This window comes from Pygocentrus nattereri, chromosome 2, assembly GCF_015220715.1.
Source record: "Pygocentrus nattereri isolate fPygNat1 chromosome 2, fPygNat1.pri, whole genome shotgun sequence".
In the NCBI taxonomy this organism is placed as follows: Eukaryota; Metazoa; Chordata; class Actinopteri; order Characiformes; family Serrasalmidae; genus Pygocentrus; species Pygocentrus nattereri.
In genome coordinates, this window is record NC_051212.1 from 38,801,766 (window position 1) to 38,818,052 (window position 16,287).

Below are 16,287 nucleotides of genomic sequence, written 5' to 3' on the forward strand. Positions count from 1 at the left end.
TCTTTCTAAGTAGGAGAACGTGCACAATCAGTGGCTGACTAAATACTTTTTTGCCCCACTATATATATATATATATATATATATATATATATATATATATATATATATGTTTTTGCAGCATATGTGCCATCCAGATGATGTCTTTTTCAGGGAAGGCCTTGATTATTTCAGCAAGATAATGCCAAACCACATTCTGCATGTATTACAACTGCACTGCTTCGTATTAAAAGAGACAGTCTGCTAAACTGTCCTGCCTGCAGTCCAGACCTGTCAAAACAGATAACATTTGGTGTGTTATGAAATGAAAAATATGAAAAATGAGCCCCAGAACTATTGAGCACCCTAAATCCTACATCAAACAAGAATGGGAAAACAAATCAGTTTCAAAACTACAGCAGTTGATGTCTCAGTTCCCAAATGCTTACAGAGTGTTGTTAAGAGGTGATGAAACACAACTTTTTTGGAACGTGTTGCTGGCATTAAATTCAAAATGTAATAAAATTTCTCATTTTCAACATTTGAGATGTTGCGTGGAAATGTTCTGCTCTGTAATGTGTTTAGTGTTGTGTAATATGCCATTATATTCAGTATTGTGTGTGGCTGCACTGTGACTGTATTTAGAACATTGTTCTGTCTATTCTTGTTTCTCCCTACATAGTCATGTCTGTCACTTGTCATGTATGTGTAATCTTGGCATCAGTCCTGCTATAAAACTGCATCAGCCCAGTGTCTTACAAGCTGGCTAGGAGTCTGGTACTTGCACGCACACGAATAAACTTAACTTCTCCAGACAAATGGCTGGTCCCCTGGTTAAATTAGGGTTTGGATTCATGACCCGGACTGGACATCTCATCTCTATGCTTTAGAGGAATGCCCATTTCGAAGCAAACCCTAAAACCAGAAGGTTATCCTCCTCTCATTGATGGAACAGAGGGGAAGACTGCGGTAGTGTTGCCGTAAGCCCATGGCAGGAGGAAAGCATACCACACAAAGGGGTGGTAGAGTGCCACCTGATTGGTCTGATAATGTTTTCATTGTCAGAGTGGATGAACAGTTATATAAACATATAGACTCATCTAGTTTGGACAAATACTATCACAAGAAAGTGCCTGTTCATTCAGATAAAATATGGTGAGAAGCTAAATATGTCATTCTGGCAAACAAGTAGAGAGCAAACTCACATAGCATGTCTTAATTTGTGCTGCCTCCAAGGCAAAATAGGCCTTTGGAAGTATAAACACAAGGAAAGGTTTGATGCTTTAAAAAAGTCTAGAACAACCTTGTCTGATACAGTGACTGGGACCATCTTCCTGGAATGCTCAGGGTTAAGTTTCAGATACAACTGAAGCTGTGTTTAAAAGCCCAAAGTAGCACTGACCTCTGCCCTGTACTGGGGTCTATTTTATGGTCCTGTGTTGTCATGGTGGCATTAGGTGTCATCAAACAGCTTAATGGGGCAAGGTCTTATAGTTTTTTTTTTGTGTCTGAATGGATCCAAATCTCTTGCAGATTGTGGCTAACTAAAGGTTGAACATGTCAACCATACTGGGGTTTCCTTGTCTGAATACCAAGCAGTATAAAATGAGTAATGTAGCACTGTCAGATATTCAACACGTTGTGGAGGCTTTAGTTAGACAAAGGGTGTTGTTTCCTAACCCAAGTCCCTTGCCTATATATACAAAATTTTGATAGCTTCCTAAAATGCAGAGGAACATGAACATGACTTGCTAGATGTGTTAGACACATCTAGATTAATCAATGCTCTGTTCACTATTTAGAACAGCTGGTTTTACAGGCTCAGGTGTCCATTTTACCTGACTGTTGTGCCACAATATGTGCTATTTTATGACCTGATACATTAGCACAGCTGCAGTCTTTTATGGGGTTATTCAATTATTGATTAACCACTATACAATCTAACTAAAACAGAAAACCAGAAAGAGTCTCAGCTAAATGATGATCAATAATGAGTTTTCATTCTCTTAAACCTGCATTATGCAGTGCCCTAGGTCTAGCGAACATGGAACTACTGCTCTACTACTACACTGTATGTTTCAGCATCACTAGGGTTTGTGTCTAGATGTTTAACTCAAACTCATGGTGACAAAGAGAGGTCTATGTTTTATTACTCTATAAATAGTGCCTAAAATAGACACTGTTATGCTTGGAAAGTCACCTGGCAAACTATTCATGTGAGTTTTAGCTCTTATTTTATGGATCATATTCTCACTGAAATGTCCACACTGAGTTTCCTCTTTGCTCTTAAAGGACAAGATTCTTTCAGTGACAGCACAAAGGCGGGGTAACAGGCTTGCTGGTTTTAACTGGCCCTAATTTAGTTATCAAAAAGGGTACTTGTAAATGTTATTTGCAATCATTTAGTGGAATTGGAATACAATTCAACTTATAATGACTGCGAAACACTGGTTTCTTGTTCTGTGCAAAGTATGTATGCAAAACGTCTTTGCCGGATGCTAATGTTGTGGTAAACGCTGATGGTCCAGTATGACGACAGACGACACCCAGGGTGGCCTGTTGCAAGGCAGTATATAGAAATAGCTACAAATAGATTGCTGGATCCTGTGTTCTTACTAAAGATTTTAAAAGCTAATGTCTTGTCATGGCAAATGCCATGATTACGGCTTGTTATGAAAGCTGCAGACATACGTTATGTCTGATTTTTACTGAAAAACTAACTACAAAACTAATTACAACTTTATAGTTCATAGCTATAAAAATAGTAGCTATTGCTATTTACTCATGCCTAAAATTACTTTGTTTTTAATGACTAAACTAGACAAGTGTAGATATTCCTTATAAACATGGAAACACTTTATATCCCCATTTGTCTTTGTTTGAAATGAAGGGAAATAGATCCATCATCAGGATATGTAGGAAGTTGAAAATACTAGCCACATTTCTCGGTAAGAGGAAAGCGTAGATTGATTACACTGTGAGAACATACATTTTAGAGTATGTTCTAAGGGGGAATGTAGAAATTTGCTGCTCTGATGTGTTCAGTGTTGTGTTATATGTCATTAAATTCAGTATTGTGCGCCTGTACTGTGACTGTATTTAGAACATTCTTATGTCTATTCTTGTTTATCCCTACATGGTCACATGAGCACAGTTGTACTGTTGTGCAACAGTATTATAAACATCACAGTAATCAAGCGTATTTTTCACTTGTGTATATATACAGGATGATTGTGCCACTCACTTGAGATGTGACACAACCTCATCAATGTGGGTGACATTTAATTTGTGCCTCAAACCCTCAATTTCATCTTCACAGCTGGAGCGAGAAGAGAGTCTTGGGCTTGATCTGAGAAAGAAATAAGACAAATCAGCTCATTATTCAAATTCAATAATTAATCTTTAATTAACACATACATACATTAGGCTAGATTATATTTCTTTTTCTGGTCTTGGTCTATCATGCTTGTGCATCACTGACCTGCTTCCAATGTTGCTGGAACTGGACGCAGTCCTGCTAGGTGATATTGCAGCTTCACACTGGCTGCCTGGACTTCCTTTTCTGCCACTGTCACCAAGTGCATAGCTCACCACCCTGGGACTATACTGGGACATGATATCATCTCCATTTCTGCAAGATGCACACATAAAAGATGAAGATTTATTCAATGAACTATTCAGGGATAACAATATAGAATGTTGCTAACTGACATTTTGCCTATAATGACTGATTTAAAGTCTATAAACTCAGGATAGATCAATTAACATAGACAATAAAAATACATGTGGAGCAATGATATAACAATATACACAGATCAGACATAACATTATGACTGTCTCCTTGTTTCTCCTTGTTTTCTCCTTGTCCATTTTATCAGCTCCACTTACTATATAGGTGCACTTTATAGTTCTACAATTACAGATTGTAGTCCATCTGTTTCTCTGCATACTTTGTTACCCCCTTTTACCCTGTTCTTCAGTGGTCAGGACCTCCATGGACCCTCCCAGAGCAGGTACTAATTGACCACAATAATCGGGATTATGATTTCTGTCATAACTGGAGCAGCAAATGCTCTTTTAGTTTGAACAGGCAATTCAACAGGTAGCAAAAACTGGCCAGCCCAACGCACCCCCACACAGAATACAGGGGGGGGGTGACATGTGAGGGCATGACATCTGAGGAAGGTAGACACTTTTAACACACTGCTCCAAGAGCTGCTTTGCACGGCCACACCCCTAAGATCCTTGTGGCTGTGAGGAGCCTGCGGCAGATGCCACAGTACTTAATTACAGTAATGAAGAACTATTAACTATTTTTCACCCTGCTAGTGACACAATTTATAGAGACGACAACCAAAAAAAAACCCTCATGTTAAAACATTACAACATATTATAGTTATCCTTTGCAATATGCTGACAGCACAGAATGTATTTCATTTTTATGTATGAAATGTTACAGTCTGTTCAGTACAGCCAAAGTTTCTGTATTCAACTCAAACACTCTATGGTGCACAGTATAGTGGCCCACAAGGTAAACCTACACTCTCTTCCTCTCTTCCTCTTTAGTGTCTGTGTCTGTGAATCTCCCACTTGGCTAAAGCCACTCTCATAGTGAACATGCACAATCAGAGGATTGTCCTCCTTCACTCTGTCCTGCTTTCTGAAGCTTGGCTGTAATCTTCAAACATCCATGCTGAACAGCTTAAAAGTGGACTGAAGAGAGAGAAAGAGAGAGAGAGAGAGAGAGAGAGAGAGAGAGAGAGAGTCAAAAAGAGAGAGACTGGGTGGAGTGATTGGTTGGGGCTGGGCAGCAGAAGTCTTTCATCCCTAGCCAATTCTCCAGGCATGAAACAAGAACCCTTCTGGACTGCCAGAGTGTGTGCAAGGATGCGCATATGTGCATGTCTAGATCTGAAAGCACAAAGCTGTGTTTGAGCATGTGAGAAGAACTATAGTACCTTATTATTAAGAGACTTACTCAGAGAATCATCACAAACTGGTCCTGTGAGTATGTGTTTAGTCTATACTGCCTCAGAGAGTTTGAACTCCAGCAAACAACTCTGGCCTCAATACCTAAATATTACTTGGAATGACATTATGGGAAAATCACTGGCAAAATGAAAATACAAATAAGAATATGGCTTCTTCTTGTTTAGTCTTTTTGTATATATACACTGCTCAAAAAAATAAAGGGAACACTCAAATAACACATCCTAAATCTGAATGAATGAAATGTTCTCATTGAATACTTTGTTCTGTATGAAGTTGAACGTGCTGACAACAAAATCACACAAAAATCATCAATGAAAATCAAATTTATTAACCAATGGAGGCCTGGATTTGGAGTCACACACAAAATTAAAGTGGAAAAACACACTACAGGCTGATCCAACTTTGATGTAATGTCCTTAAAACAAGTCAAAATGAGGCTCAGGGTTGTGTGTGGCCTCCACGTGCCTGTATGACCTCCCTACAACGCCTGGGCATGCTCCTGATGAGGTGGCGGATGGTCTCCTGAGGGATCTCGTCCCAGACCTGGACTAAAGCATCCGCCAACTCCTGGACAGTCTGTGGTGCAATGTGGCGTTGGTGGATGGAGAGAGACATGATGTCCCAGATGTGCTCAATCGGATTCAGGTCTGGGGAACGGGTGGGCCAGTCCATAGCTTCAATGCCTTGAAGCGATGCTACTGCTGGGTTGCTGCCCTCCTATGGCCTCCTCCACGTCTCCTGGCGGACTGGCCTGTTTCCTGGTAGCGCCTCCAGGCTCTAGACACTACGCTGACAGACACAGCAAACCTTCTTGCCACAGCTCGCATTGATGTGCCATCCTGGATGAGCTGCACTACCTGAGCCACTTGTGTGGGTTGTAGAGTCCGTCTCATGCTACCACGAGTGTGAAAGCACCACCAACATTCAAAAGTGAACAAAACATCAGCCAGAAAGCAAAGGTACTGAGAAGTGGTCTGTGGTCCCCACCTGCAGCACCACTCCTTTATTGAGTGTGCCTTGCTAATTGCCAATAATTTCCACCTGTTGTCTATTCCATTTGCACAACAGCTGTGAAATTGATTGTCAATCAGTGTTGCTTCCTAAGTGGACAATTTCACAGAAGTTTGATTTACTTGGAGTTATATTGTGCTGTTTAAGTGTTCCCTTTATTTTTTTGAGCAGTGTATATTTACTTGCCACTTTATTAGACAGTGTTATCTTGCTGATATTGTTTTTTTTTCCAGGCACAGTTTGTGTTGGTCATTGTCTAGCTCCTTATCAGTGATCGGTTTTTAACCACAGTATCACTGTTGGCTGGATATTTTTGGTTGGCAGAGTATTCAGCAGTGACACACGTGTACCAGCACCACACACACGTCGGTGTCACTGCTTTATTGAAAATGGTCTACCAATCAAATAATACCTGGGGTGGGGTTGATACAGTGGTGTGAAAAAGTATTTTTTCTTCTATTTTTGCTAATTTATCACATTTGAATATTTCAGATTATCCAATGAATAATTAATATAAGATAAAAACAACACAAGTAAACACAAAATGCAGTTTCTAAATGATCATTCCATTTATTCAAAACCTATATCATGCCTTTGGGAAAAAGTAATAATTTTCTAATATGCTTTAAGTCTTTTACATTGCTGTGGAGGAATTTTGGGCCATTTGTCTGTGCAGAATTGTTTTAATCCAGCTAAAATTAAAGGGTTTTCGAGTATGAGCTACCCATTTAAGGTCTTGCCAAAGCATCTCAATAGGATTCAAGTCAGGACTCTGTCTCGGCCATTCCAAAACTTTAACTTTTTTCTTATGAGCCATTCAGAGGTGGACTTGCCTGTGTACTTAAGATCATTGTCCTGCTGCATAACCTAACTGCACTTGAGCTTTAGGTCATATTGATGGGTGGACATTCTCCTTCAGGATTTTTTTATAGAGAGCAAAATTCATGGTTAAATCAATTATGATAAGTCTCCCATGTCCTGCAGAAGCAAAGGACATCATACTACCACCACCATGTTTTACTGTTGGTATAATGTTCTTATGGTGGAATGTGGTGTTATCGTTACACCAGATGGAACAGGACCCATGTCTTCCAAAAAGTTCTACCTTTGACTGCAGTCCACAAAAGTCATGTTTTTTTTTTATTCCTTTCAAATGAGAGATAAGCCTTTTTCGTCAGTAGTGGTTTGTGCCTTGCAACTCTGCATTTGTGGATAATGGCTCTCACTGTGGTTCACTGGAGTCACAGAGCCGCCTTAGCAATGGCTTTGTAACCCTTTCCAGACTGGCAGATTTCAGTGACTTTATTTCACATTTGTATTTGAATCTCTTTAGAACATGGCATCTTGTGTTGCTTTATGAGACCTTCTAGCTTGCTTACATTGCCAGACAGGTTCTTTTACAGTGATGTTTTTTCAACAGGTCTGTCAATAATCTTGGCCAGGTGTGGCTGGAATTCAACAGTCAATTGAATTTTTTTAAGTGGTTAATTTAGTAGCTAAGAGGGCAGTTATTGCTTCACATAGAGCCAGATAGGGTTGAACAGCATTTTCCTTCAACAAATGAAATCATCATTTAAAAACAGCATTTGTGTTTACTTTGGTTATCTTTGCGCTATCTGTTTAATATTAAAAGTAGTTTAATGATCTGAAACATTCAAATGTGACAAATATGCAAAAATAGAACAAACTGAGAAGGGGGCAATGCTTTCTCTGAGCACTGTAAATGATAAAAAAAAATTTAAGCCTACAAAGTGCAGCTTACGTGTAAGCATACAAAGTAGTACAATACATTACTTTTAACAACACTGATAAGTGTTTTTTTTTTCCAGTTATTTGCTTTTCCACAAAAGAATTCCCTGTTGCTTGCAACTGATTTGGATTTCAGGGATGAAAAAAGGAACTTAATATCCCATAGAAAGAGGCCAAAGGCATGACAATAAGGCTCTGTAGGTGTCAATCTGATATGAGCTGGGTATTAGGCACATTTCTAGAAGTTGGAGGGGGGTTGGACAAGAACAGAGGCTACATTGTGGCCGCAAGCACAGATCAGAGAGCAGTTCTCTCTCTCTCTCTCTCTCTCTCTCTCTCTCTCTCTCTCTCTCTCTCTCTCTCTCTCTCTCTCTCTCTCTCTCTCTCTCTCTCTCTCTCTCTCTCTCTCTCTCTCTCTCTCTCTCTCTCTCTCTCTCTCTCATCCAGCTGCCCTGTCAGTGAAGTGAGTCCTAATTTCGATAAAGAAAAATGGTACAGAAGTGCAGTGACATCAGGAGAAAAAAATACAAACAAATGAACAAAAACTTTGTTATTACAGCTTAACCAAGTTATGCATACATGTTAAATAAAGGCCCATTCAAACCACTTTTCCTTCAGGTTGCCTCCATGTGAAATACGTTGTACACACAAACTTTTCAAGTTTACAGGCTTCCTGCACCGATTGTTACTCCACTTTTCCTGTGCAGATTTAGGGGATCTTCTTTGGAGTGCTTGGAGGAGCCTCCAGCTCAATGGGCATTCAGTGGTGAGGCCGGCAAAAAAGCGACAGGTGCAGCCCCACGGCGCTCACCCATTACAAATCACACGAAACAAAGAGTAGAGGAGGACCACACAAGGGGGAGAGGGAAGCCGGCAAAAGGGAAGGGAGAGAAAGGCTGAGAAAAAAAAAGCAAAACACTGCCGATCAGCTCCTATAAATCAAGTCCCTTTTCAGAAGACCAGTCTTCTCCCAGCGACACCCCAATCAACAATTTCCTGCTCTGGGAAGTGCAGCGTGCCGGGAAAGCCCCCCAAAACTGGGGCAGACCAGTGGGCATGGATCCCAGGTTCTATCCCAAAGTGGGTAAAAGAATGGTTCAGCAAAACACTGAATCTATACAAGTTCCCCCAAGCAGTGGATAAGCCCAGACGTGTCTGATGTCTAAAGTTTGGTTCTTTATGTATTGGAGTTACGACCAATTTGCATGCCTAAATCACTCAAGTGCCCTTACCAACTTGAGCTATTAAACAAAGTTGGGGTGGTTACACAAAAAATGTAATCTATTATAAATTATTAATTACTTCTTTTTCAATACTCTGTACTAATTGTACATGTGAAAATCAAGGAGCATTTTATCAGCAATTTATTTAGAAACAAGCAGCCGATCTCAGTAAACATCAAACATGAGGTTAGGGCTCACTTTTCTATAGCTTGGGGATTTTCATCCATCAAGCTCATATGATTAGATGTCCTGACAGCACTTTCCGTGCTCACATTGCACTACTCATACTAACAAAGTTGTGATGTCAGTTGATGCATGTCACAACTGCACATGCGAGCAGTTAATCTATAATGAAACAATTTATTTTTTGAAAAGCATCATGTATTTAATATTGTTCTTATAAAGACATGTGTGATGTAACATAACATAACTCTTGCTAAGTCAATAACTGTGATTACAATAATAAATACTATAATGCGTTACACTACTTTGTCACAGGAACATTACTTTAGCACGTTACTTTATACTATCTTACCCCATCAATCTCTAATAGACTTGCATATGTGGTTTCCCACACTGTATAATGTATTGTTGTCTGTTACATTGGTTGTCAACAAAGGTGGACGAAGTACACAAATCATGTACTTGAGTTAAAGTAGAGATACCCAAGATAAAATATTACTCCAGGAAAAGTAGAAGTCCTTACTCTAGACCTCACCTTGAGTAAAAGTACAAAAGTATTTGCCTTCAAATGTACTTAAGTATCAAAAGTAAAAGTACTAAAAGATTAATTATGGCTCTGATGTCCTGTTATCATTTTTGTAACAAGACTTGCTTCATGAACTCATTTTAGGTTAAAATACTCCAGTGTCTCTCTTGGTAAACCAGTCTTTTAATAGAACATCATTAATTGGTGACAGTGATGTCTATTAAAATTATCATAAGCATAAAACACTGAATACAAACAGTTTCCATCAGGGAGAACCGAGTGAGAGGGAGAACTTTTTACAAACAAGCAAAGTTTCAGTTTAAAATTACTTTGTAAATTAGTTACAAGTTGAATAGAAACTTGCTTTAAACACAGGTTCACAAATACGTTTTCCTTTACTATATTGATCTGTAGGTCTCTGTTCATAAACATAAACTAAATTAAACTAATTCACTATAAAATGAAAGTGTTTCTATGAATTCCGAAAAAGGGAAACATGCCAGTCACAACTGCATATGTGTACATATTTCTATATTGTGGTCTATTTACACAAAGTTAGGTTAATTCCATGACCTAGGTAGACGTATGTGCGCCCAAATTTTTACGCTGTTGCACTGACGTTGAACTGTTGCTGCACTAGGTCGGTATGACCAACAGTTCAAAACAAGCTCAGAACAAAAAGTGACCGCTGTGCCCTGATTGGTGTTCTTGCTTTGCACTTCTTTTGTTTTGACGTGTTTTTATACACACATACACCAAAAGGAACGACAGATTTCTCAAAATGTAGTGGAGTAAAAAGTGAGATATTTGACTTTGAAATGTAGTGGAGTGAAAGTAAAAAGTCACCCAAAATGGAAATACTTAAGTAAAGTACAGATACACAAAAAACGACTTAAGTACAGTAACGAATTACGTTTACTTAGTTACTGTCCATCACTGGTTCTCTAACTGATCCTCAGGGCTCCCCAGATGGTCTACATTTTCAAGTCAAGTTTTTGCTCTATTCTTATGCTGTGTGTGTTGGCTTGGAGCAAAAATGTGGACCCTCTTGTGTGCAAGAGTATGAGAACCACTGATCTATAAAACGGACAGATGTACAATACAAAACTACAAATAGTAGTAGCATCCATCTTCAATGATGAATTTTCTCTGAATTTTTGTCAACTGTATCTCATAGTTTCAGAAACGTCATCAACAAGGCTATTTGTAATTATTTAACAACTTGACACAGTTTGAGGCAAGTATTTGATGATTCAGATATGTAGTTTGCATTAGCCTCCAGTGCAAAATTATAGAAACAGGGGCCTCTTTCGGGTGAATCTCCCTGTACAACCCCAATTCTAAAAAAACTTGGGACAGTAACAGTATGTAAAATGCTAATCGAAACAGAAAGCAGTGATTAGTAAATTCTGTTTTGCCTGTATTTGACATTTTGCCTTATAAACTTGCTTTTTTATCAGTATATGCTTATTCCAAACTTGATGCCTGCTATATGCTTCAAAAGATTTGGGACGCACAAGATTTGGGGGATTTACATCACCCCTCCATTTTACAGCACTTAACAAATGTTTGGAGTCTGAAAACATTGAATGATCCATTTTTGAAATCAGAACTGTTGCCATTTTTCTGTTACACATGTATTCAGCTGTGCATTCAGGGTCTTTCATGTAAATTTTCTGAGGGACCCATGCAGTACTTCCTGAGGGGTCGAAGATCATACCTTTTCTTTCATACACAGAGATTTCTCAGAATTCCCTGAAACGTTCAATATTATGAACAGCAGAGGTAAACTGCATCACCTGTTAAAAATGGTTTTTGAAAATTTTACTATGTTCCTAGTCTTAAATTGCCCTTGTCCCAGCTGTTTTGGAATGCGCTGCAGGCCTCATTTTCAAAAAGAGCACACATTCAGTAAAAAGCAGTGAAGTTGATCAGGCAAAATATTACTCATTGTGTTTGCACTGATTCTGTTCAAATACAGGTCAAATTAGTCTTATAAATCACTGCTTTTTTTTTTTTTATTTGAATTTTACCTACTGTCCCAATTTTTTTGGACAAAAAAAAGACAGGGAAAGTAAGATGTAAGCAACAAATAATACTACAAAGTGGTGTTTCTCAGAGGAACAATCATGCAGGGCAATTTATTTCAGTGACACATAAAAGAAATCGCAAATTACTCTTTAAAGCTCTCAGTGAGCTTTTGAATTACTTCTTCTGATTTACTGGGTTGCCGTTTGCCGTGCACCTGCTCCCAACAATGGGCTGTCTTGCACCAAGCGCTACCCAGAGCTATTTCCCCAAAGATTTAATGAACAGTTTAAGGGATAGTTTTCCGGACACAGATTAAGCCTTGGGTGGACCAAATGACACTCTGAATAGGGAACTTCCATTGAAAACACTATTCATGCTATGATTAGTCTTTATCCATGTCTGGGAATCTGTGTCATCTCTTTTTATCTTAAATACTACATCATGCCAGTTTCCATGTGCAATGCTTCTGCAAGTCAAGGAAAGGTTCACCACATTGCATCTGTATGTAAACGAGTCTATAGGATAACAAGCAAACCACTATTCAAAAGGAGGAACGGCGGCAGACCCAGCATTCTTTCCAGCATCTTTCTATCACTTAGAGACGACCACTCTGTCTTATCGGCACCTGTAAATAACTTCTTTAGAAAGTGCTAAACAGTCACCCGGATGTATTGTTACAATAACCAGCAGGACCCCCGAAAAAGCCTATGAACAGTTATTTTACAGCAAAAGACCCTCTCCAATTGAGATAAGTACGCAATAAACTGCAACACGATCATAAAATGCTGCAAATTAAAAGGTAAATAAAAGTATTACTTAAACACACTGTAAAGGGAATGAAAGGCTTTCTACAACAACTGTAAGCACCAAAGACATGTTCCATACTGGTCATAATACATAAAGAACTGTGTAAGCTCTTTTGTGTAACATGTAAATGATTTTGAATGCACAATTCTTTCTGGTGGGGCTCTGCCCACTTTTGACAAAGTGGGGTCCTGACTTCTGACCCCCACCTTGGGGGCCTCTTTACGGTCAACACATTTATCAGCACTTTTATTTATGGGGGGGGGGGGGGGGGGGGGGTAAATATAAGGCTAAGCAAGGGGACAACTAGTTGAGAAATGGTGCTTTTACCTCAAACCATCTAGGTTCTTTTCTTTTTGAATCAAAAGATAATCTATTTTCTTCCAGTGTGAAGTCGCTCAGAGAGTGTGAACAAGTCATGTGTTCAGTTCATTTTTTTGTCCTAAACACCCAGAAATCCTCTACATGGATGTTCAGTGAACTCAGACTAAATGTAGTGCTGCCTTAAATATCAGAGTAAATATCACAGAATTGCTTGTAGCACAACATAATTTGCTGTAGGTCAAAAAAATAACAACAGTGACTACATGCAAACAAAGAATAACAAGCAGGTAGCTGGGCATTATACTAGAACTAAGTTTGTAAGAAGTTTTAAGAAGTCCAATCTTTCCATATGTCTGCATTGTAGGACTTTGTTTCAGAGACAGAGACTAAGCCTAGTTTTGGACTAAACATGAGTGGAAAAACATGAGTACAGAATCTTTTACATGACTGTACTGCATGATATAATTAAGCAATTAACATCATTGCTCTGCTGCATGTATAAAATTCTATACAGGCCCAGCTGATTTAAATCTTGCAGCAAAATGGTAAAAGGAAAAGGTTTAAGAGACTTTGAAAGATGGTTCATTATTTTGACATATATGTCAGGAGCTTCAGTCACAAACTACTACTCAATCGCCTGAAGATTAAACTGATTAAACAAGTAAAGTTGAATTTAAAAAGTTAAACTGGATGTGCTTTGTGCTTTATCAGATGTGCTTATGCTTTTTTGGAATGAAAACCTACACCAGTTCTCAGATGACTGAGAATGTTATTGAAGGACATAATCAGACTGTGGGTGCATTTGAAATGGCAAACTACAATTCTACAAACTGCATACTGCATGCTATTCTTCATAGTAGAATACAATACATTATCCAGTAGGGGTGCAGGAACAAATCGATTCTTAGATGCATCACTATGTGGATGTGAATGATTCTGAATCGATTCACATATGTCAAAAATCGATTTTCTAAATTTTAATTTATAACGTAATGTTGACGGAAAGCAAAGGGCCACCTTGGGAGCCACAACATTTAATGCCCAGTATGTCTCAGTGTGTGTTAAGGCTAAACAATAAAAACTAAAACACAGACTTACTTTGCTCTGCTTTAAGCTTTAGCTTAGCTATAGCGGCTTTCCTCCCATCTCTGCCAGAAAACTTTTCCTCAGAAGTAGAGCAGCTTATTGTAAAATGTCTCTCAGCATTCGACTGTTTTACAAGGCTGAAGTCGCTTGTTATTCTCCAGCTTCTTGTTTGAATTTTCCCATTACACCTTAAATTCTGAGGCACCGAATGTAAATGCGGCACCATTTAAGGTGGAATGGGAAAATTCGACAGAGAAGCGACTTCAGTTTCACAACTATTTAGTGTTTGACAGTCTCTCATTGCAGATTTAACTTTCCAGGAACCAACTGCATTGCTTATAAATGTGAATAAGTCCATTCATCTCTAAATGTTAGTTATAGTTAAATCTCTCTCTGCCTATTCGTTCGCTCCTAGCCAGGAGAGACTGCGTTGCTAAGTGACCTGAAGTCTGCACGCCAGTTCGTTGAAAAACAGAGCTTTCACACTGCATTGCACACGTCCAGTCTCACAGATGTTTTACTGACACAGTGACCCCTGACTCTCTAGAACCAGAGCAAATCTGAAGATCTAAAATCACTAAAGAAAACAGGCAGGGTGGCTGCAATGTGCTGCGTGGACATCTACTACCACAGGATCTTATTTCACCGTAACTGTGCATTTTATCGCAGATGAAAGGCAGCAGCATCTAAAGTGCTCCAAACAAAAGAGGTGAAAGAGAAACTTTCCAGTTCACTTGTCACATCACTTCAATTTGTTTTATTAATAAAAGATAATAGAAGTAAATTCATGACAGGTCATTACAAATACTTTGCTTTAAAACTACCAGGTCCTCACAGTGAGAAAAAAGAAATCCTGTATAGAAAAAAATTGGTAATCATTTCATAATCGCATCGCAGCTCTCTGAATTGTAATCAAAATTAATCATGAGGTGCCAAGAGATTCCCACCCCTAGTATCCAGTGTATGACAAAAGCCGTGGGCCGTACTACAAGGCAAGAGTGCAACTAGACTGCCAACATTTGGGACTGAACCAATCAGCACCTGCCCCATTTTCCTCAGCTCTCCAATCACAGCTTAGCAACTATTCCTAGCCAATTTTTATCAGTTTTTCAGGTCAGGTCTTTAGCAACACATCTGCTGAATTTTGAAATATACCATGACAGAATGGAGAGTTTTGTTTTTTCTACTCCTGTCCAAAGCCAAAAGTAAAACCACTGTGGTAAACCATTGTTTTCGAGAACTATTGTGACATCTCCAGCTCAGACCCCAAGTTTATGTCCGCATGCAAACTGCTAAAAGCTAATTTGCCATTCCCTTCATTTTTCAATGCTGTTTGGTGTAGTAATGGCTTTGGGTTATTTCACAAATCAGGAATTTTCAGGTAACTGGATAACCCAAGCCAAAAATGCAGATTTTCCAAAAGAAATGTCCCTGACCTCTTCTACTACTGGAATACGTTGTGAGAAATTAAGTTTTCTGGCTTTAAAACTTTAAAATCCTGCTTTCTGAAACAACTATAACCTTCACTTGCGGCGTTCTCCTTACCTGCCCAGCCTGGCAGCTTTCTCTTGCAAAGTGAGCAGCAGTAGCTGTAGCTCAGCCCGTAGCAGGTCTTTGATGGCTGGGGGATCAGTCAGAGTTATGCAGCGTCTGGGGATCTGGGGCCTGCACTTCTCACTCTGAACTTCTTGCCAAATCTGCTCCCACATATGCATCTACAGTGAGTCAACAGAGATAGGGGATTAATACACACACTATTGATTGTACTTACAAAGTCCAGAACAATTTGAACAAGCTCAACAAGAAATCATCAGATTCATCCGCTCAGGGATGGGGTCCAAAGCCCACCTGATGTTTCAAAACATTCTTCTGCACATTGCATATCCCCAAATCCTCAAAACACAATGTAGCTTTAAGTAAGAGCAATGCTACTGTGGTGACAATCACTTGAGCACAAGTAAAAATAGTAAAGAGGCTTTAATCTGCATTTTTCTCACATTTTATATTTTCTCTTATGTGTACTCATGATATTTGAAAAGGTTTATGGACCAAAAACTGTCATACTTCATTTTTACACTACCAATCTCTCTTTATATCCTTTTGTGCCAGCTCTCATCTGCTCTACTGTTTTTTTTACTTGAATGGCCAATTTCTGTCCTCTCCTAGCTGTACTAAGAATTCTAAGGGTTCTATATAGCACCCAAAAGGGTTCTTTCATGGTTACAAAGGTAACATCAAAACAATAGAAGAACCCTTTTCAAAAATGTTCTTTATAGAACCATCTCCAACGCATTCTCCATCAATCTGAAGAACCATTCCAGGAAGCAAAGAACCCTTTAGTCTTGCTAAGGTTTCTTTGAGTGTTTATGGTTCTATATAGAA

The 16,287-nt window shown here is 38.9% G+C and overlaps 1 protein-coding gene across 3 annotated transcripts in view; it reads right to left on the minus strand.

The window, feature by feature from the left end:
- Nucleotides 1-16,287, minus strand: part of ccdc24 (coiled-coil domain containing 24) — a 41,976-nt gene that overhangs the window by 18,376 nt on the left and 7,313 nt on the right. For all 3 annotated transcript variants that reach the window (XM_037547207.1, XM_037547211.1, XM_017702698.2), the window contains exons 3-5: nt 15,451-15,620; nt 3,458-3,607; nt 3,221-3,325 (exon numbers count right to left, since the gene is read on the minus strand). In XM_037547207.1, coding sequence (XP_037403104.1) covers nt 3,221-3,325; nt 3,458-3,607; nt 15,451-15,620 — 425 coding nt within the window. The remainder of the gene's footprint in view (nt 1-3,220; nt 3,326-3,457; nt 3,608-15,450; nt 15,621-16,287) is intronic.